This window comes from Pezoporus occidentalis, unplaced genomic scaffold (assembly GCF_034315485.1).
Source record: "Pezoporus occidentalis ecotype Australia unplaced genomic scaffold, CSIRO_AGI_Poc_V1 ctg193, whole genome shotgun sequence".
NCBI lineage: Eukaryota > Metazoa > Chordata > Aves > Psittaciformes > Psittacidae > Pezoporus > Pezoporus occidentalis.
The window spans coordinates 1,252,464-1,274,968 of NW_026913782.1; the positions used below are offsets into that span (position 1 = coordinate 1,252,464).

The 22,505-nt window shown below is 48.5% G+C and overlaps 1 protein-coding gene across 1 annotated transcript; it reads left to right on the plus strand.

The window, feature by feature from the left end:
- Positions 1-6,500: 6,500 nt before the first annotated feature.
- Positions 6,501-20,670, plus strand: MTURN (maturin, neural progenitor differentiation regulator homolog). Its single transcript, XM_062617220.1, has 3 exons — positions 6,501-6,746; positions 12,480-12,602; positions 18,744-20,670. The coding sequence occupies exons 1-3, from the start codon at positions 6,585-6,587 to the stop codon at positions 18,852-18,854; spliced, it is 396 nt and encodes a 131-aa protein (XP_062473204.1). The 5' UTR covers positions 6,501-6,584; the 3' UTR covers positions 18,855-20,670.
- Positions 20,671-22,505: the final 1,835 nt, after the last annotated feature.

Consider the following 22,505-nt stretch of genomic DNA (forward strand, 5'->3'; position numbering starts at 1 on the left):
CTCCAGTGCTCCAAGTAGGTTCTGGGAACATGGCACTCTGCTGGGCACATAGAGCCTGACACAAGACTTAGATGCTCACTGCGTGTAACAAAGGTGGCCAGAGCTTGGTAAGCACACAGTAGGCGCACCGTAGCCCAGCACAACCAACATGAGAGGTTACTGGCATGAGGGAGAGAGGCTTTGAATGCCTGGTTGTCATCCTCTCCTTCATGATGTAAGAAGTATATTTAAGTGCACAGTCACTGCTTAATTAGGGAAGAGAGGTGGTTGCTTGGGTCTGGATAGTGGAGAGTGAACGTGGAAGGGAAGGGTAGGGATGGGGACCACTCTGCAGCAGCAGGCTCTGGTGGTTCCCTGCTCTTTTCAAAGGAGAGCTAGTGGACCTTAAGACTAGGGAGGTCACCAGTTCCCCCTGGGAGAGCAGATACTGATTGGATCTGATCCCCAAAGTGCCCGATCGCTTCCAAAACCCAGCTCTGAGGTAACCCTGTCCTACCTCAAATGAATTCTTTCAGGTTTATGCAAAGGCTGACATGCTCCTCAGGAACCGAGCCACATTTTTCTTCCCTGCTGCTGAGGTTGGACTCAGCATCATAAACAGTGGCGTAAACAAGAAGCTCAAGTCCCTGTTTAACGTGAGCCGGTTAAGATACCAGGTTTGGTGGTTAGCTAAACCAGCCACAGAACTCGCTTCCCAAATGCCAGCAAGAGAGTTTAAGGTACGGTAAATACACTGCAGCTGTGTTTACGCTACAAGTCATCCAGCCCAGGAGCAGGTCCATAATGCAGAAGATGCTGAGCTCGCAATGTCCACCTTTCAGCCAAGGGGAATCCGCTTCGTTCCCTCTCCACGATGCTGACTGCAGCAGGGTGAGTGGGGAGGATTGGAGCGTTCACTGCGTAAGTGCTCTCCTGACCTGAGCTAACGTGTGGGCGTCTTGTGTGAACTGGCCCTGTTCCAGCAGCTTCTCTGCAAAAATCCTGGGATAAGAAAGACATTAGGAAATATTGCTTAATCCCAGAAGCAAAATTAATGCTAGGTTTTATAGAGGCATTCTCAGTGCGGCATTAACACGTGAATCATGCTGAATCAGAACACGTGATCGAAAGGCTGAGATTTAACCTTCTTCGTTTTGTTTTTAAGTAACTTTTCCACAGGAGAAACTTGTGTTTTCACCAGCTTCAAGGCACAAACAGCATTCCCAGGTAATGAAGACAAACCTCCATCTTACAAGGTGCTAACTGACTGCGCCACATCAAAAAGCAGCCTGTCAGCAGCAGAGCTAGGGCCAGGCTGCAGGTTTTCTCATCTAATAGCAGCCTCATGCCCACAGCATCAGCTCAAAGCTTGTCTGTGCAGGAAGGTATCCCAGCAGACTGACGTTTGGAACCAGAGCTTCTAATTGCAGATGAATGATCAATGCTTTTTTGCTTTCAGAAGCATAGGCTGAATTTGGGAAGGGGCGAGCTTCCTTGGCCATGGGGTGTTGACCTGGCCAATGTCATTGCTGTCACTGTCTGCACTTGGTTTTTCACCTCTCTTCCCCTAAAGCAAGGAACAGAAATGAGTGATGCTTCCAACATCAGTGTGGACCTATGGACAGAGCAATTGCAACAGAAGCTAGAACAAGATGTGGGCCAGTGTCCATGCTTGGGAAAGGACCCTCAGGCTACAATGGGCCAGGTATTGCCATGTCTTCATAAGGCAGTATCTGCCATACCAGTGCTTGTACCAGTATCTTTTTCCTCTCAGTAGACAATATGGTCAATTTTCCTCTGCTTCTCCCAGCCTTGAGAAGGAAAATAAATCAGTGGAGTTAAAATCACCAGTCGTCATAAAAACCTGCTTGTGCCCAGAAAGCTAAGTATCAGAGCTTGCCTGGAGCCGAGGAAGAAGTGGCATCAATAAATTTACATCTCTAAATAGATGATAAGTGTTGAATCAATTTCCATATGTTTAAAATAGCAGAGCATTAAGGATTCTGGCACTTCAAGCAATCAACTAATTTGGGACTATTATGAGAATATCTTTTATACTAGGGGAGGGATTCATCTGAAAATCAAGGCCAGTCTGCAGGCCTGTGCCCTTTCAATTTCATAAAGGACAGCAAATTGACAACAAAATCCTGCTTGCCTGAAGAGGCTATGGTGCCTTTTGACATTCAGGTCTTTGCAAAATCACCTTTCAGCTCTTAATGAACCAATCCATAACGTACCTTCCGCTTGGCTTGCCTGGCATGGTCTGCTCATGGCTACACAGATCCAACGGGAACCAAGAGTGTTGGCAGACACTTCCAGGTGAAAAAGGCAGGAACCCTGATGTATCAGGAGCTCTGTGTCAAAAGAGATGCCAGGGCAGAAGCTGTCCTGTGCTCTCCTCCCATTTTCTCCCATCCCTGCATTCAGCCTGGGCTCACCAAGCCTCACCTCTCACCACGTCTGCCTGGCTACTTGCTGACCCTCAGCTGGCTGGCCCTAAACAAAGCTCACAGCTCTTCCCTCCTGCTATCGTGTCTGTATTTGAGATCAGTCAGAGCATTTCCAAACGGGCACTGGATATTCAATGTACACACAACCTGTGCTTCAGGGAGTTTCAAGGAAAACCAGCTGCTTTCAAAATCAGCTGGTGCTGTTCTTACCTACATGCAGAGGACGAAGGCTTTGTGCTGGCCTTTGAGGGTCGGAATAAAGAGAGGATGGATGACAATATCTATGGAGCTTCAGGTGCAGTGATTTGGCCTCATGTGTTAAGTTTGCTGAGCCATCAAATGTTTCCATGCTAGTTTGGTACACTGCTCACAAACGTAATGAGCCATTGCTTTAGTGAATGCACAGCACTATTGAGCGTGGAGACACAGCTATTAGTACACCCAGCACTGTGCTGTGATACTGCTGGTCCGGGTCTACAAGAGCAATAGAGACTTCAGAACTAGCTGCCTGCAGGACCGGGAAGATGGCACAGCATCAGTATGTTCTCCCTCACATTTAGCACATGATCTTCCTATTCCTAAAAAGCAGGGACTTGGAGGAGGACAGATCTGGGGGCTGTTTGATATTTTGGAGCACCACCAGGGAAAGCTCCTAATCAGCACATGGATTTTGCATAGCCCAGGTTTTTGTCACTTGCTTGATTTCTTACTGCCACAGCAATAGGATGTTCAACCGTTGACTTCAAGAGGAGGATGTCCGGATTTGTGGGAGCAGCGGGGTCTTCATTCTGTACAGAGTTTTAACCAGCATTTGTTGGTAGTTTAAAACTTAACTGGGAAGCATTTCTAACTCACCTCGACAGCATCTTCTTGGCTCGGATCTTCCTTCACAGTTTTCTTGCTCTTTTCTCAACTCCGTTTACCATGGCGATGGGTTTAAAACCCAAGAGCAGCCCAAAGCAAAGATGACAGCCGGAGCGACGTTCCTCATTAAAGACAAGACAAACCCAAATTCCTGTCTAGATGCTCTGGAAAGCTGAGTACCCTCCAGAGCATAGGTGGGGAACCGAGACACCGGTGTGCTGGCTGCTGGACTCCAGCCTCAGAGGATGGGGTTGTACACTCAGGGAGGATGCAGCACGTGATGGGTAGGTTGGAAATATTGCAGCATCCAGGAATTTTGCACTTTATTAACCTTAATGTAGATGCTCAGCAGTTAAAAACTGGCTTGCTGGGCAAGGGTCACTCATTTTGAGTCCCTGGAAGAACCTACTACTGCAGCAGGTTGTTTAATGCTGCTACAGGCTTGGTGAAAACACCTGTGGAGCTGTGATGGTGCAAGCACCACTGAAAGCTCTGCATTGACTAGGGGATAGTTACTGGGTAGTGGTATCCCCGTGAAACGAGGTAGCAATGTTTCCCTGACCTCGTGATGGCCTGGATTTGGGTGATGGAAAACACCGGAACTGCTGTGTCCTGGAGGGAGATGGAAATGTGAGTGCCTCCCCACAGGGTAGAGGGAAATACCTTCCCCCTGGTAGGGGTTCCCTTCCTTGACACAACAGACAGCTTCTCGACCTCCCCTCTTCTCTCCCAGGAAGACAGCTGCTCCTCTTATGTGGCCATCCTTTGGGGCATGGATGCTCATGGTTATTTGGAGCAAGTCGGAAGCAAAACCACGCATGTGATTTATACGGTATTTTGGGAAAGCTAAGACACAGCTCAGCACTGTTGTGCTTCTACTCAAATGAGCAGGGAGTGCTTCTGCTTTCAACTGCCTGAAGGCTGTCACAGGCAGGGCATCCACCTCATGTGCACACTGCCATCCCTCAGCCCCTGCCTTTGGCATGATGGCCAGGGCTGCCGAGCACGGCTTGCTCTGGAAGCAGCCCTTCCTCAGGTTGCTTTCTAGCATTGCCAAAATCACTGTCTTTTACTGGGTTGTTTTCATAATCTGCTTTTCAGGTACCGGCGGAAGGCAAAGAGCCCCATCACATGTAAATAAACAAATAAGCACGGCTGCCTGGTTTGAATGGCTTCACTGCCAGACACGACAAAGGAGTCTGCAGCACAGGCTGCAATAAGGTATTTAAAATCTCATTCAAAGCCTGTCAACTTCCCTGCTCCACAGAAGGGAGATAACGAACAGCGCATACTTCAGTGTGACGTTTTAAGGACTAAAAAGATGTTCATGTGGGGCTTTGAAAATGCACATAAATTGCAAGTGTCAACACTCAAACCCCGTGCATGTGAAACTGTGTCTGCTTGCAGCGCAGCCTTGACCTCCCCCTGCTGCTATGGGCCAGGAGGACAGAAAACAAGGCCAAGTCTTGGGGAAGCACAAAGAGTTGATGGGCTCGGGGTTGACCTTGGCAGCGGAGTGCTGTGACAGGGGAGGTACCTGCGCAGGCAGTGGCTCCCTGCCCACTGGTTGCAGGCAAGCTGGCGATGTCACATTTTAGGAGAAAGGGCTGGATTCCCCCATCCTATTTTCAAGCTAATTATGGAAATACCTTTGGGAAAAGCCCCACCACCAAGCACCCAACACTGAGTGATGAAGCTGCAAAACCCTGCACAGGACTCACAGCCTTGCCAGCTCCCAACAGCCTGCGGTCACATAGAATCATAGCATCGTTAGGGTTGGAAAGGACCTGAAGATCATCTAGCTCCATCTGGGTTTCTGCAGGACCCCCACCTCCTTTGGGAAATGGTAAGTGGTTCAGGATTTCCTTCCTAGCTATTCAGCGTTGCCTCATTTTCCCCTGCAAAAGGTGGTGCGAGGGGAGCAGGGTATGTACCTGTAAGAGCACCCCCAGATTCTGGGATGTGAGACATCTGGGCCAGGAGGTTTGTTGTTCTTGCCACGCTTTGCACAGCCGGAGCACAGCTGCAAGTGCAGCGAGGGGTGCGCAGCACTGCTGCTCAAATAGCACCCCAAAAATGAGGGCTATATCCAGAATATCTATATGAAATAAATGAAACATCCTTTTGTGACAAAACCAGCAGGCAATCACATCCCACTTGCACAAAGGGGCTGAGTTATGCTTGTGCAAGTACTCACATCACTGGTGTTTTCTGATACTTCAGTGATCTGCTCCCGTGCCAGCAAAGGGTTTTCTCTGTGGTGTCATTAGCGCTGAGCTGATGATTATGGTGAGGTTGGAAGGGACCTTAAAGCTCATCAGTTCCAACCCCTGTCATGGGCAGGGACACATTCCACTAGAGCAGCTTGCTCCAAGCCCCTGTGTCCAACCTGGCCTTGAACACTGCCAGGGATGGGGCAGCCACAGCTTCTCTGGGCACCCTGTGCCAGCGCCTCAGCACCCTCACAGGGAAGAGCTTCTGCCTAAGAGCTCAGCTCAGTCTCCCCTCTGGCAGGTTAAAGCCATTCTGCTTGGCCTGTCCCTACAGGCCCTTGTCCAAAGCTCCTCTCCAGCTTTCTTGCAGGCTCCCTTTAGGTACTGGAAGCTGCTCTAAGGTCCCCAAAGTGACACCACTCTGGAGATAAGCAGCAGCACCTGGGCATTATTTAAAGACCAGTGTTGCCTTTATCCATGTAAAGTCTTCTACCCACCGCCATGTATGTGTTCTGTGCTACCTGCTCATCTCTATGAGATCCTGGGCTTCCAGGCTCCTCAGACCCACCCAGGTCTGTGGGGGTTTGTTTTCTTTTGTGGCACGGATGCAAATCTAAGGCCCTTTCTAAACGCTGGTCACCTCTTGTACCCCATGCGTCTACTAGACACATAGAGAATCCCTTGGATATACCGGCAAGAGTAACGCGAACCGAACCACAACCCCCTTGGTGCCCAGCGTCACTGGCACCAACCCTCCGTCTTCCCAACGGGGCGAGCCCCCCTCCCTGCGCTGGGGCAGCGCCTCGCCTTTGGGTCGCTCCCGCAGAACCCAGCGCCGGGGGCACCGGCTCTGGATGAGCCGCAGCGGGGCTGGGGCGGGCTCTGCCGGCAGCGCGCTCCCGGTGTGTGTGTGTGTGTGCCTGTCCCTGTTCTCCCCCCACTTCCTCCCAAGTAGCCAAAAGGCGTCGAGCCCATTGCCTGCAGCAAACCCCACCTCCTGCTCCGCCTCTCCGGTTGCACGGGCGGCTGGGCGCGAAGGAGCGCGGCGGCGGGGCCGGGGCCGGGGCCGGGGCCGGGGATGGCTTTCGAGGCGCTGGCGGAGGCGGCGGAGCGCTGGTGCGCCCGCACGCCCTTCCAGCTCATCGCCGCCGAGGAGACCGAGCGCCGCATGGACTTCTACGCCGAGCCCGGCTTCTCCTTCTACGTGCTCTGCCCGGAGGCCGCCTGCGGAGACAATTTCGTGAGTGCCCCATAAAGGGGACCGTAGGAGGAAGGGGGGGAGCCGGTCACGCGTGTGTGCGGGCATCCCTGCGTGTGTGCGGGCATCCCTGCGTGTGCGCGGCCACGGCACCGCTTTGGGACGCTCTCCCCCCCCTCCCCTCCGTCCGTGCGTGTCCCCGGGGGGCGGAGGGATGCGGGGTTAGAGGGCGGGGGGTGCCGGGGCCGCGGGGGCTCCCGTCGTGTGTGCCGCGGGTGGCGGGGACGGGCCGGGGGGGGGGGGGATCTTCCCTAGCGCCGCACCACCGGCTGCAAAATGGAGTCCGCTGCAGGTGGGGGGCGGCCCCAGGGGCAGGGCTGCGGGCAGGGCCCCCCCTCGCCATCCCCATCACCCGGCCCGGGGACGCTGCGGGCTCCGGGTGAGGGGAGTGGGTGCGAACATCCCCCCGCTCCTCCTGCTCCCTGCGGGGGCTGCAGCTGCTGCTCCCCCGCATCCCGATCCATCCATCCGCTCATCCATCCATCCACTCATCCATCCATCCACCCATCCATCCATCCACTCATCCATCCATCCATCAACCCATCCATCCTCCCGGGGCCAGGGGCGGGCGGACTGGCAGGGCTGTCACGGCAAATGGAGAATGGGCAGGAATAAAATGGAGTCAGGATGACAGGAGGACCGCGCCCCCCTCCCGTCCGTCCCCCCCAACACCGGGTCCGCCGCGGTTTGGGGACCCGGGCAGGTGCCGGCCCAGCGCCGCCGTGCCCCGTTCCCTGCCCGTCGAGTTCGTGCTGAAAAGGCACCGGTAAAACAACCCCGTGGCTTTGGGATGGGGGTTGTGGTGTGTTCCCCTCCCCCAGAGCCTCCCGGTGGTGAGAACAAGTGCAGGAAGAGTCACCGGCAAGCGGCACCTCGCCGCGGGGTCTGTAACCTGCGAAGCTCCGGTTAACTGCGACCAAAGGACCTCATTTCATTGTTTAACGAGCAAATAGCTCCTAGCGCAGGGCGTTATCATAGGGATGCGGTAGCTCCTTCCCTTCCCAACTTTTCATCCCTCGGTCTGCTTGGCAAGTGTTCATTAATTCCCTTTCCAATAGGTAAGTGCTGTATGGACCCATTCGACCGATGGGGTGATGGAAACAGAGAGCAGTGAAGTGTCTTTCCAGGACCACAAATCCCCTCGAACAGGGCAGTTATTTATCCCGTCGGGCAGACTGACGTGCTGAATTATGGAAGAAGTTGTTAGGAGTTTAGTTGTGCATCTGTCCAGGGATACACGAGACCTTCAGGCGCAGTCCCAGCCATGGCAGTGGAGCATCTCTGAGCGCAGATTATCCTGGTCCATGGTGGGACTAGCACTGCACACTCCTCTTCCCAGCACCCATGAGCCTATCAAACCCTGGCACTCGATGCCTCTTAGAGATGCCTGTGCCCAGGAAAGGCCATGCCTGCTGGACTCTTAAGCAGGGATACATACGAATCCAGTGCAGGACTAGGCTAAATCTGTGCTTGGATGCTAATTATATCAGAAGATGCAAAGAAAGCTCATTGTTTTTCTCAGACACGTATTGTTTCTTTATACGCTGCTCAATAATTGAGCAAACTCAAAACAAAATCTAGTCAACTTAAATCTGAAGCAGTTTCAGATCCTATTCCCATGCTTCCAACGCTTGGCAATTTCTATGGGTTTGCAACCACATTTTCCCTTCTTTTCTTTTTTTGGCAAGTATTTTCATTCCAGGGTTGCTGTGGGTAGGATTCAGAGTCACCAGGAGTAAACACTGACCTTGGGGAGGACTCCCCACCCGGAGTCACCAAGTAAAACTGAGCAGAAGGACCAGCTCCTGTCAAGTGCAAAACAGAAACAGTGGAAAACCAGAATCAGGGTTTTCTTCTGTATTTTTTGTTTCTCAATATTACTTTAATCACCTTTTGTGATAATACTTTAAAGACAGGCAGACAGATGTAATCCTCAATCCTTTTCCCATTGATGGTATCTCTTCAGTGCGATGAAGGACCACGAATGAGCTGATTCACCAGCATCCAGTTTGCTGCTCCTAGTGCACTGTAGTAATTAATTTCTGCTCCCAGCTTGGCTATCTTGGGGTTTTTTTTTGCAGCCATTTATTGTTTTGTTTGGGATTTCTTAATGTTCCAGAAGGTGAGATGCCTTTCTATGAGCTATTATAGGCCAAAGTTTGTTTTAAGAAGACTTAATACAAGCCAGGGGACTGATTGCCATTTGCACTTGGGCCTTGTTGCGTGGCTCCAGTAACACAGAGGAATGGGAAAGTGAGTAACTATAAACAGAATTCACAGTGACACACTTTAGAGCCTTTTTGCACCCTGTAACTCTCATAAAGGAGCCTTACATTGAATAAGCATTTAGTGCCCAATATTCTTGTTCTCTTTCTTTATGTCTTCATTTCATAACAATACGACTTCAAAAGCTATGTAGGAGGTGGCTGAGGAGTCTATGATAACCCAGTAGTAAGTAGGAAATGATAAGCACGATGAACTGAAAAGGGAGAAGGAGAAAAACATGGGAAAGTTGCCATGGAGAATAACTCTAAATTTCGTATAAAATCAGAGATTCCAGATCACAGCAATCCTAGGATTTTAATTTCCTGAATTAAATGGGCTAGGTTTTTAACATGCCGAGGATGCCAAAGACCCTTCTAGATGCCTGCTGACGTTTTCAGTACCACCTGGACTCTAAAATGCCCTGAATCAGTGTTTTAGATAGCTGAACTATGTATAATTCAGCTGCTGAGGCTCATGGTGTTGTTAAGCAATTAATTGGACTTGTGTAGCTGAAATCAATAGGGGTGAGGGTTGCAGTGATGTAGACTGCAATTTGTTTTGTCACCGTGTTATTGCGGGTGTTCAAAGTAACCGATAAAGCAAATAAATATATGGTGCCACCTTGATGCAAGATTTCCTTGCAGTTTAGAACAGAGTCAGTGAGTCTGACTATTTCTGGCAAGTCAAATTATCCCCACAAAGAAATCCTGCTGCGCTCGATAGGTGGGCTGGTTAGAAAGAGGTGGTCTAGCAAGCGACTTTGTCATTCAGCAGCACTGAATCATCTAAAGGCATGAGGGAAAGCAACCCCCTCCAGATGTAACCCCATGAATTGCCTCAGCTATGTGCTGTGTGTAGGTGCTGATCAACCATGATTTGTAGCGATAGGACAAGGGATGAGGGGATAAAGCTGAAACGGGAAGTTCAGGTTAGATATAAAGGAGGAGGTTTTTATGTGAGGGTGGTGAGGTGCTGGCACAGGGTGCCCAGAGGAGTGGTGAATGCTCCTTCCCTGGCAGTGTTCAAAGCCAGGTTGGACAGAGCCTTGGGTGACATGGTCTGGTGTGAGGCATCCCTGCCCATGGCAAGGGGTTGGAACTGGTTGATCTTAAGGTCCCTTCCAACACAAGCCATTCCGTGATTGTATGATTGATTCTATGAGTCATGCTATTAACAGGTTTTCTTGGGAAGAAGATGGAATTCCGGATTCCACAATGAGGTGCATGCACTTACGGCATGAGAGACCTTTCATAGTGCATTCGTTGCTGCAGACAAAGTCCTACATCTTCTGCAGATGTGGAAATTGTTGGAAGCCTTACTTGCTATTGACCTGCTGTGCAAAAATCCCTCTCTTCAGAGGCTCAATGATCAAGTTACTCGCTTAGGTTTTCCGCATGTGCTAGATCACCTTATTCTGCACTACTGCTGAGAAATTCACACCGGAGTCTAAAGCATGGTGCAGCTTGAGAGACTAAAAACACGATAGGACAACATGGAGTTAACTTTCCTTGGGGAAGGAATTAGCTGTTATTTATAAAAGGGCATGGCTTGATTATCATTTGTGTGGAAGATGCTGTGTATGGCTCTGGTAGCCAAAAGAAGCCCTAATTTAAAGAAGAACCAGGATCTTAGCAGTCATGATCGTTTTACACATAGAAACGATTGCAACAGGTATAGGCGAGCTGCAGCATCCAGCTCCTGAGTTGGATGCCAAGATCAGAAGTAGCTAAAGGGTTATTGCTAACACAAGCAGTAAGAAAGCACGGGCCAGACCGCCAGAATCTTGAGGCTGTTCTTAAAATGTTGTTACTTGAAAGTGTTCATTTGATATTTGAAAGAGGGTTCGTTTGAGTTCACTTGGGGGACTGTCTGCCTTTTTAGGCCCTAGAAGTCTCAAAGTGCAGACTTCGTTTGTTTGTTTGTTTTAACAGAAGCTGAGATTTGGTGGTCTATTTATAGGAGTACAAGGCCCATGGCTCTAAGATGGCATGAAGGTACCATGGGACTTGTGGTATGTGCCTTTGAGAGTTGGCAAGACTGTAAAGAACTTCTTCTTATTTCCAGACTGGTTAAGAGATGACTCTGCTTATATGGAAAGAGCAGAACCTACTCAACAAGGCAGGGCTCTATTCCTAACAAAACATTTCACTATGTTTATGCTTGTAAAATGCAACAAGCAGCAAAGAAAATGTAGGTCAGGTGAGGCTCATAGCAAAGCAGTTGCAGTTTTTGTCTTAAAGATGAAGCTTAGGTGATGTTAAGTAGTGTTTTCCTTGGGGAAGTGTGAAGCTGCATCCCAGGCAGGTAGTCACTGCTGAACAGGAAGGTGACACGTAAGCCTTATGTTAGGGATTGAAACATCTGTCATTCTGTCTCTTCCCCTGAATAATGTTAGTTAAGCTTCAGAGAGACCCTGCTCATTCCTTGTTTAAGCATGATCTACTGTTTATAGGACCATAAAAACCCACACATCACTTTGGGGAAAAGAGCTGCTGTGCAGAAATAGAGGTACGAGTCTCAAATGGATTTTGCAGTATTATGCTTTCTCTGTGTGGCAGGCCATCTAAGACAGTCCCATGCATGAAGCCTTCAAAGGAAGGTCTTTAAAAGCACGCATTAGCTTGAGCTGCGTGCTGCCTTTCTGTGCAGGAAGCATTGTTGCCTGTGGCTCCCACCGTGGCTCACCAGCTGCGTTTCAAACAACCTCATAGCAGGAGAATAAGCCTCAGTTTTGGTAGAGGCTCTGCAGAACCATGCTGGGGAACCAGTATCCCCAAAGGAAGAGCAAGACGAGAGGAATATCCTAAGTGAGTTTAAATGTGCTTGCCCAGGAAGAGAAGATTCAAACCTAGGAGAAGTAAACTTCAAAACGGAGGGAGGCATGAGGTGTTGGATGTTGTGAGTGCCCGGATGTCTCTTCCTCAGCTCTGGGTGTAACCTGTGGGTATATTTTGCATGTTTTCTTCTGCATCATCAAGAGAATTACACACCAAGTTCCACCTCCAGGGTCACATCACAATTCCACTAATTCCAGGAAGACAAAGGGATGCTTTAGATCTGCCAGAGGGCTTTATTGTAGAAGATGATGCAGAAGAAGAGAAAACCCAAAGTGACTTCCAGGTCTGAGTAGGGCTGATGTGAAACAAAACCACCTTTACTGATAAAATGCGTATGCACAAGGTGTCTGTACCCTCAATCACTGGTGCAGTCATAAGACTTTTTCTCTTCTGGATCAATTTCCCTGCTTTCTGATGTATCTGTGTTAATAAAATCAAGGCTCCTTCTCAGAAGTGCAGCTTGTGAAGCAGCCTGCAGGTCCGGTCCCCAGCACGGGTCTGAACTGCAGGAAGCCCAGTGTGCTGTGGCAGATGTTCACAACACATCACCTTATAAAATCATGTGGGATTCCTGTTAATGCCTTTTCTCTCTTGTGTTGCTGTTGCCTTTCAGCACGTGTGGAGCGAAAGTGAGGACTGCTTACCTTTCCTGCAGCTCGCACAGGATTACATCTCTTCCTGCGGGAAAAAGACACTCCATGAGATACTGGAAAAAGTCTTCAAATCCTTCAGACCTGTAAGTGCCTCTTTTTTACTTGTAAACATTGACAGGTACCTGTGACGTTTAATAGGGCAGCATTAGGTGGAGCAAGGTGGCTTTATTCTGCAGGGCTTACGTGTCCAGTCGGCTGTCAAGGTGCAGGGGTGTTAGCGCATAAGCTACTACAAGGCAATTGGAAGTTGTTTCTTGGAAGCCAGGTGCCCTTTTATTTCCATCTCTGCATTTCCAAGGCTGAGATTCCCACATGGAGTGCAAGGCCAACTGGTGTGGCAGCCGGTGGCAGTCTCATCCTGCTGGCGCAGTGCTGACTCGGAGGAGCGGGATGCGACTCGGCACCCTGGGACTTTGTGGCAGTTGTTTCCTGGCACTGGAATTGCTCAGTTCTGCGAGGGTCTGGGTAGCAAGAGTAAAGCCCTGGGAAGCTGGAAGTACAGTTCCTCCTCAGCAGTTTCTTTCATTACAGGGCTTCTTCCAGGTGGTCCAGATTTTGCTGTTGGGATGGTTACCACTTGGTATTCACCAACACCAGCGCGGTCACCGCTTGAGAGGGATTTAGAGCAGCAGCTGGGTTTTGTGGGGAGTGGGCTTGTATTTGTTTCGCTGCTCTTCAGCTTTCTGTGTCCTCGTTTAACGCCAAGATTTGGGTCAAAGCCTGCGTTTTCTCAGGAGGTGAATTTGGCCGGCTGTTGTCCTTCGTGTTTGCACAGCCTCTCCTTCCGAGGGCCTGGGGCTGGTGCAAAGCAGCGTGGAGGTTTGTTGCCGGAACCATGCTCCCATGATGTCCCCAGGAAGGCTGACTGAGGGCCATATTTATAGTCCCAAGTATGGGAGCTCCAGGCCCTCCTTTTTGCTCTGAATATGAAAACACTGGCCTTCCCTGTGTTAATCCCTTGCATTGCCTTGCCACGGACCACCGCAGCTGGTTGACATAAAAGAGCATCGTTTTAAAGGATCCTTTGAGAGACTGGAAATAAATGGAACAGATGCACACTTTTCTTAGAAGGGACTGGAAATCTGATCTGTCAGGACAGCTGCTTGTAATTGTGCAAACATACAAAAGTATAAATATGTTTCCCAGAACTGTGTTCGGCTCTTGGATCTTCAGAGCTGTTTTCTCCTGCTCAGAAAAGCTCTGTCTTTGAGGAGAAACTTCCATTGGTTTAACTAAAGAGGACTTCAAAAAGACTTAATTAAATCAGTACAGATCACTTATTTCATTTGAACCACGTTTATTTTGGCGTAGCTCAAGTTCCTGAGAAATTTGCTTCAGTCAAACCAAGTTAAGCTACTCCTCAGAATAAAAAGGTTCAAAGGAAGGGAAACCAATATGCTCAATATAGTCTGGGCCCTTCATTAATCCATCCCATTTCACCCCGTGATTCCCACAACCGAGCGCATAGATTTTAGTTGAGCTGTATTGTGTCTTTTCCAAAGACACCCGGTCTTGATGTAAAGTCTTCAGGTGGCTTTAAAGGATACAACACCGCTGGGCACATTTTCTTCTCATCATTATGCTTCTGTGAAAAACTCCTTCATTTAGAAGCTGCATCTTTTGGGTTTTGCTTCAAGGCTGTTGCATTTCATTATGCTTTTGTCTGTTCAAAAACTGCATCCTCAAGTGTCAGAGTCCTCTTTCAGTCTGTAGCCGAGTACTTCTCTTCACTTTTTCTTGGATACAGCACAAAGATGAAGTTCTTCAGGTTCTCCTTTGACCCAGTATTGAGAGATTTGTGTGAGCATAACAGAGCCAGGTCATTTGAGGTATGGGTGTGTGCAGACAAGACTAATAAGGAATGTAGTGACATTTTTAAAGTGAAGGATGTTACAATAGAGGTATAAAAGGAGTTGTTTTGCACACTCAGGCCTTTGCCATAGCAAACCCACTTTTCTTCAGTGCTGGAAAAGTATTTCCTTAGCATTACTTTGTGTTGTTCCCCCATCCTTTCTCTGCTGGGCTGATGAAACCACCTTATTGTGAGCATGGAGGTAACAGAGCAATCGCAGGGCATTTCTTCTCCGCTGCCACAACTAAGTCTGCTGTCAGAGACCGGTCTGGCAAACTGCAAGTTGAAAAATGATAGTTTAGGTAAAACTGCAGCTGAAGGTGAGACCCATCTCTTCCGGGGCTACAGTGTGCGAAAGGATTGGCTGCTCATGCTGCTGGCCCCAGTGTTTTGGAGAAGGTGAGATGAGGGATGCCCAGCAACTGGCATCCCTCTCAGTGAGAGACAGAGATTTCCCTCTGCTCCCTGCTGTTCCCTGCTTGCAGGAGGCAGAGGGTGGTCTGGGGGCTGCTTATCAGCCCTCACTGCTCTCAGGCATCTCTCCCTTATGTTTTATGGGCATAAACACAGTGCCAGGGCAGGATATTTATTTGGACAATGCCTTTAGCAAGTGTTGGTTAACCTGCAACAGCTAAACAGTACTTCTGAATCCTGCTGTAGACAAGGTCAAGCTGTTTCTTTACTGAAAGGGGGGGGGTGGCATGTTGTCTCTACCCATTACTGCCTTCCTGGGTTGATTTCTGCAAAGCCCTACTTACTCAGGGAGCATCCAAAGGTACCAGCCACCACACAGGTACGTGCATGTGTTATCAATAGCGGTGGGCTCAAATATCATTATTTGCCTCAGAGCATCCCAGCTTCTCTGACCTCTTGTCTCTCTGGTGCCAGAGGTGTCCATGCTGGTGCTTGTAAGCACATCTGCCTGGAGACTAAGCCCTTTGCCTCAGGATTCAACAGAACCATGTTATATTTAGTGTGGCATCATGTAGACCGCTGAAGCTCACTCTTGTACTTGGTTTGATTTTCAGTGTGCTTGTACATCAGCTTTTGGTGGGAGGCAGCGTCACTGCCTTCACGGCTTAAAACCTCCTGGGTTATTTGGTGAAGTCGGGGCACTTTGAAAGAGTTAAGAAAGAAAGACAAATCAGAAATGACAAATGCCTGAGGGACATCACACCAACTGGCAGAGTTCACAGAGAACCAAAACAGGAGTAGTGCAATTCAGCAGCAAATTGCAAGGGCATTGAACTCACCTTCAGTCTCAAAAGCCTACATCTGAACTGGGGAATCTGCAGTGCAAAAGCCATTTATGCCGTATTCACTGAATTCATAGAATAGTTCAGGTTGGAAAGGACACTAAGATCATCCAGTTCCAACCCCCTGCCATGGGCAGGGACACCTCACACTAAACCATCTCACCCAAGGCTCTGTCTGACATGGCCTTGAACACCACCAGGGATGGAGCATTCACAGCTTCCCTGGGCAACCCATTCCAGTGCCTCACCACCCTCACAGTAAAGAATTTCCTCCCTATATCCAATCTAAACTTCCCCTGTTTCAGTTTGAACCCATCACCCCTTGTCCTGTATAGTCCCAAGTCCCTCCCCAGCATTCTCAAAGCCCCCCTTCAGATACTGGAAGGCTGCTATGAGGTCTCCACGCAGCTTCTCTTCTCCAGGCTGAACAGCCCCAGCTTTCTCAGCCTGTCTTCATAGAGGAGGTGCTTCAGTCCCCTGAGCATCCTCGTGGCCCTCATACAATTCATACACATCCCAGTGATCTCTCCTTTACCTTCAGATGGGTAGTGTGGCCAACAGGAATAAATACACGTAGTTCAGGTGGTGCTGCCACTGGTGGTTGTCCTTTCTACCTCCTCACCACCCTCTTGTCCTCCTCTTCCCCATGCGTCCCCACCTGGCAGTTTTGTTCCTTTTGGCTGATGGATCAGCTCTCTTTTTCTACATCCCTTTCCTGTTTTAGCTCTTTCTTCCTTGTTTCCACTCTCCATTTAAGTCCTTTCAAGTCTGCCACACAGCTGATACTTTACTAGATGAAGTAGATGTGGGCTTTATAGATGAAGTAGATATGGGCTAGAAGCAGAAACGTGTATTTGAAGGAAGACAAGGTGGGAGTTGGTCTAGGATAATAATCTTATTTGTCCTCATCTTTTAGATACCCTTCTGCTTTGGCCCAGTGTTTGTAGAGCTTCCTGCACTTTGGACCCTTATCCTCCCTCCTTGGGGTCAAGGTGTGGGCTGATCTATCACTGCAGTCCAGAGAGCAGTAAGGGGTCTGCAGTGGTGTGGGAAGTGATGAGATATGACCTGCATGGTTGAGGTCCTTAGTGGCTTGGAAGGTCCTAAAGTGTCTGTGAGAGAACAAAACTGTACCTCTCTCTGAAGAGCATCCCATTGCATCCCATCTCATTGCATCCCATCCCATCGCATCCCATCCCATCGCATCCCATCCCATTGCATCCCATCCCATTGCATCCCATCCCCATGCTTTCTACGCTCTGTAAAACCACTGATGTCTGCCACATCACTCTGATTTATACTGTGCCAGGGAGAGGAGAGCTGTGTTTCATGAGGGCAAAGGGAGATGGGATATGTGAAAAGCAGGATGTGCTCTCCAGCCTTTGGGATCACGTGCATCTTCTTGATGGTTCTTGTGTATTTATGTGTTTCTTTTGCATGGGAAAGGCTTATGGTATCCCATAAAATGAAGAGCCCTTGGCTCGTTTCTCTGGAAATCAAGGAGGAATTATAACCAGGGCTGGGCAAAACCAAATGTGATCAAATCTCTTTCTGCCAGGTGATAAAACCAGAGCAATCCAACACTCACATTTAATTAGAATACACTGAGTCAGTTTAGCAAAACTAATACTGGGGGATAAGAAAGCCTAGAGGCCTTGCTTTTGCTTTTTGAAAACGGAGTAGTTTAATTTTAGCTTCAACATGAAGCAAAACCCCCGCATGCTGAAAGCGAACCAAGGAGTTTCACATTCAGTTAAGCATTTGATTAGAGGAATATGCATGCATAGGAGCATTTACTCTTTGTTCTGCTCAGGAAACAGGAACGGTTTCAGCTCGGGGTCTTTCCATGAGTATTTTTAAACTGGGAAGGAGGGGGTTTAGTCAGCAAATTCTCCTTCCATTTGCCTGCCAAAGAAACCCTGCAACTAAAACCACCTGCTTTTCTCACAGTGACAGTGAAGAATACAGGCTTCATTGGACCCAGAGGCTACTTCTGCGCATCGTGTTTGTGTCCACTGACTAATTCTGGATGCTGATCACAGACTAAATTAGTTAAGGTCCCTAAATACCTGCCTCGCCACAGCCTGCTCGTTTTCATGCTACCAGCCTTGCCAGTGTCACTCTCCTCCTGATTTTCCTGGGCTTTGCCTCTTTTGAGAGCTAACAGTGGTGTCACTCTCCAGCCAGGGAGCTGCATGCATCTGTGATGCTCTTCCAGCCCTGGCAAGCTAGATGCATGGTATTCCCAATAATGCCTGGCACGTGCTTTTGCTTTGTGGCTGTTAGTAGCTGCTGGTGTAGGATTCTAACATGGGATTTACACAACAGGTGTGTTATTTTGGCTGTTATTTGGTTTATCTACCTTTCTGACTTCTTTTGGCTTGGAAGCCCTTTAAAGGAGGGTGAGAAGTTCACATTCATATTAGCGAACAAGTGCCTTTGCAGTGATCAGATCCATCAGGTGGAGGCATCCAGACATTATCTGAGGAAGATAGGCTGGCAGCTCTTCACAAGCCCAAATCTAATTTGCAGAAATCTGAAGGGACTGGGTCAATTTTGAGTTCAAATCACGGTATTTTTCACTGCGAGGGCTTCACCCAGCATGCTGGGCTTTGTCTGGCGTGATGGAGTGAAGGGTTTAAGAGATGCGCTTAACATGGTGGGACCTTGGATTTTAGAGACTCTGCCTACTCCATGCTAGCAAGTTCTGCATGAGGATGCTTTCTTCTTTGACTTTTATATGGTTGCCAAGCGCAGTCTTAAACCAAGGTAATTACCGCTGCAGTATTGCCATGGTTCTCTCTGAAGTTAAACCACTGCCAAGTCTAAACACTCAACAACTGGTGATACGACCTCAGGGAAGAAGGCAAAGCTTTTCGCAAGTGCTTTGCTTTAGTTTTATTTCTCTTCCAGTCTCTGAGCACTTAATTTGGTGTGAGGATGCATTTTCCAATCTTTCTATAGCACAGGAGGGAAAGAAAGATTTTGAGTCACAATTGTTACGCAATGCGAACATTCTGGGGTTTGAGGCTTTCAAGAAGTGTTGTATGAAGATTTCCAGTGAAGCTGCATGAGTGTGTAATTCACTATTACACAGTATTTTCTCTTCTTTGTAGTTACTTGGGCTTCCAGATGTTGATGATGATGCATTTGAAGAGTATAACGCGGATGTGGAAGAAGAGGAACCAGAAGCCGATCACCAACAGATGGGTGTCAGTCAGCAGTGATTTTCGAAGAAGCTAAAAATCATTCGGAAGCCTTTGGTACCAGGTGGGGTTAGGTGGTCCCACGTTAGCGTGTTCCAACTAGCACATCACATGGGGATATCTGGCTCCCAGGATAAAGGTTTTACAAAATGGCTTAAAAGAATTTAATAATAATAATCATAATAATAATCTGTGATGAGCTTTGCTAAGAAGTGACCTGAATTTTGCTCCTGCTTCAGTGGGTTTTCTATGGAGTTGTCTTGGTAGCATCCTGCCGTTATCAGCCTAGAAGTAGTTTTGTCGCTGACTTGTCTCTTCGATTTGTGTCCGAGAGTAGCGTTCACTGACATGAATGTAGAGTACCGAGGATGGGGGAAGCGTGCGGTGAGAGGGCTGAGTCCTCACCGGTGCCCTTTCCGAGGCACCAGCGCAGCGAGCAAGCACGACCTGTGCTTGTCTTTTTAGTTAAACAGGGTTTTTGACAAAGTAACCAAACTTGGAGAGATTTCTCCTGAAAAACACTAGTTTGATGGCCGGCACTGCAGAAGTGCACGTGAAGGCTTAACAAAACCAGTGGGAAGCAGGAAACCCAGGGGAGTATTGGTGTCAGACATCTGGATGTTGGTTCCCTGACACCTGAGTTTGCAAGTGCTGAATTACTGACTGGGAGTAATAACTATCAGCAGTTGTAACCAACCCTGGTCCTCCAACACCGTATGATCCAAAGCCAAATGCTGCTTTCACGCAAATCAGTCTAAAAAGAGCCATCACCTATCCCACCTCTGCATGACAACCAACTTCAAGCTTTGCGCTTCTTTAATCCACTGCTAAATTATATCTCCAACCTCGTGGCATCGTGAACTGAAGTGCAACTTAACTTGGAAGCCATAAGGGTATAAACCAGCACCTGGCTCTTGAAATGCTGGACCTGTTCTTCTCCCTGGGCCTTTGAGCTGGTCCAGGCATTTACATCTCATTGGAGGGGAGCTAAAATACTGCTACTACCTTGGCTGATGTAAAAGCTAGTGAGGTTTTATTTAGCTGGGAACTTTTATCCCAGGGGGGGTTTGGTGGGGTCTTGGTCTACAGGAGAAGAAGACCCCTTGTATTTTGTACCTACTTTGCATAGATTTTAGTGACTTGGATGAGTACCAGACTGTGAAGATGCAGGGTGTCTTTATTTACTTGCCTTTTGTACTGCGCATGGGAGGAGCGGAGGAGATCCTGTTGTAATACAGACGTTTTCCACAACTGAGCAAAACGTTTCTAAATTTACTCCTTTTTCAGACTCTTAAAAACTAATGAAATGAAGGTCACATGCTTCAAAGAGCCCTTTTATACAGTATTAGCTTTATAAAGCAACACGTGAGCGAAGAGAAAATGCCTGGACAACTTCTAGAAACAGCTTGGACCGGTCTGAAAACCCTATTGTTGGCAATGGCTCCTTTTCAGTAGGTTTGTTAAAGACTTTTCTTTTTAAGATTACCGAAGACAGCAAATTTTCTTAGTGGTTTACATTTCTGATGATGGCTTGAGAGATGCACAGCACTTGAGTCTTTTAATCTTGGGCAAAGGCCTTCCGTAACCAGGGTGGTATGGAGGTGTGCGCAGAAGTGGCTGCGACACTGTAAAAGTCAGAGTTTAAGACTATCAAAAGGAAGTGGAAGAGAAACAGAGCTTAGTGCAACTTTGTACATTCTTTTGGCATGCAGGCATAAACGTGGTAGTCACAGCACATTTTCTATGGAGCAGTGACATGAGGACTATGGCAGTTCGTTGTATAACACTGTACAGCAGCAACAGGCTTTTTGCTTACTAAAATAAAGTGTAAGAAAGACCAGTGGTGGTTTCCATCCATGCTTTAAGTCCCTAAGTTTTTCTTTCCTGCCCAGCTAAACCAGGTGCCATGACCTTAAACAGAGCCTTGCATCGGGAGAACCTTTCTCTTCACAGCATCCAGTCCTTTGGTTGTGGCTCATTCAAGTAGGGGCTGACTTTCCTCTCTTGTAGTGTAATGCAGACATAGCTTACAGCGATGCAAGCTGGAGGCAAAGTCCTGCTGTTCGGGTTTGCTGGCTGCTTGCACCCCTTGCGTGCACACACACACCGGCACCAGCCCCGGGCACGGCTGCATCGTGAGCTGTGCTGTGGGGTTGGTTTGGTTGGGAAATAACCCCATGCATTCTTATGGACAGGCGGTTTTCCAGCTGGATCAATCCCCCCTGATTCAGCGAGTGGTTTCACTGATGGGTGCTGGCACAACAGAGGGGAGGGGACAGGGGTGGACATGAGTGGGAGTGGAGGGTGCCTTGCACCCCTTGCATGGTGTGAGGGGCCCATGGCAGAGGTGCAGATGCGACCTGAACCAGCCGAAGTGCTGAGGATTGACTTCAGATGGTCCAGTGGAGAACTGGGCTCCGGGTGGCAGCAGGATAGGCAGGAAGTCCTGAAATGAGGAAAGATGAAGATCCAGTGCTTGTAATTGCATAAAGGATGTTGAACTATTCACTGCACTCTGCTACCTTTCTGTGCATAGCAATTGGATTGTTCATGAGGAGCTGAGCGTTAGTCTGGTTGCAAAACCACGATACTGTGATTTATGTAGATCTATTACTTTCTATATTCACTAACTGACCTTTTTTGTTGGAACGCCATATGGCATGTGGGTGACTTCCACACCACACTGCAAGTGCTGGGCAGCCGGGGGGCCCTTCTGCAGCGCTCACCCCTGCAAAATTCCCACTGAAGCCAGCGGGATTGCCTTCAAATGGGACCTGCGGGATCAGGTGCACCAGGGGGTGCATGAGGCTTGGTCCTGCAGAAAGCTGAGCCTTCTTGGCCCTCTCACTTTGCTGGGAACTGAATGTGTTGAGCCCTGCTGCTGAACCGAAGCGTGAGCAAGCAGCGCTGAGAATGAAGAATTTTCTACATAGACAACTGGATTTTCATGTATATTGAAGGTGAATGAGCATTAATATAGAATGTATTTTATCAAAAGATATGGATTGCTTACTTTGACTAAATACATTCCTGCGTTGCCTGTTACTTGTTCTGTATTTGCCAAACGATGCAAGAGATGCAGACCAGGTTTAGTTCTATTACAAAGTATTTGTATGTTATTTTGCCCTCACTCCCACCACGTACTAAGGTTAGTAGCTATTCAGTAGTTAACCAGACTGAGTTTGAGAACACATGCATAAATACTTGAAAGCCTGGGGGCTCGGTGAGAAGATGGGGGTTCAGAGCTCTGCCATTGACTTATCCTGAGCTTCAGGTGGATGTCAGTGGCTGGGAATTCAAGGCAGGCCTCCAATTGTGCATCCAGACCTTCATGGAATTCAGTGGGAGCAGGGTAACTCCTTTGGAAGTGCCACTTTAAGCCTTTTCTAAAAGGGGCCATTAGTGTTATTTGCCCACCAGGGAATAAAGCGCTTTTAGATCTGTGGGTGGAAAGAGGTGCGCGTAATCATTGCCTATCCTCAAAGCAAACCATTAGTGAAAGGACACAGAAGAATCTCCATTTTCCCTCACTTCTCTCTCAAAGGCATTTCCTGCTCTAGCTAAACACAAATATACCAGGGCAACTGGTGCCTTGGAATATGAGTTGCATGAGTGCAGCGAGCAGAGTGCTGCTTGGGCGATGAGAAATGCAAGGGATGCCAGAGGAAAGAG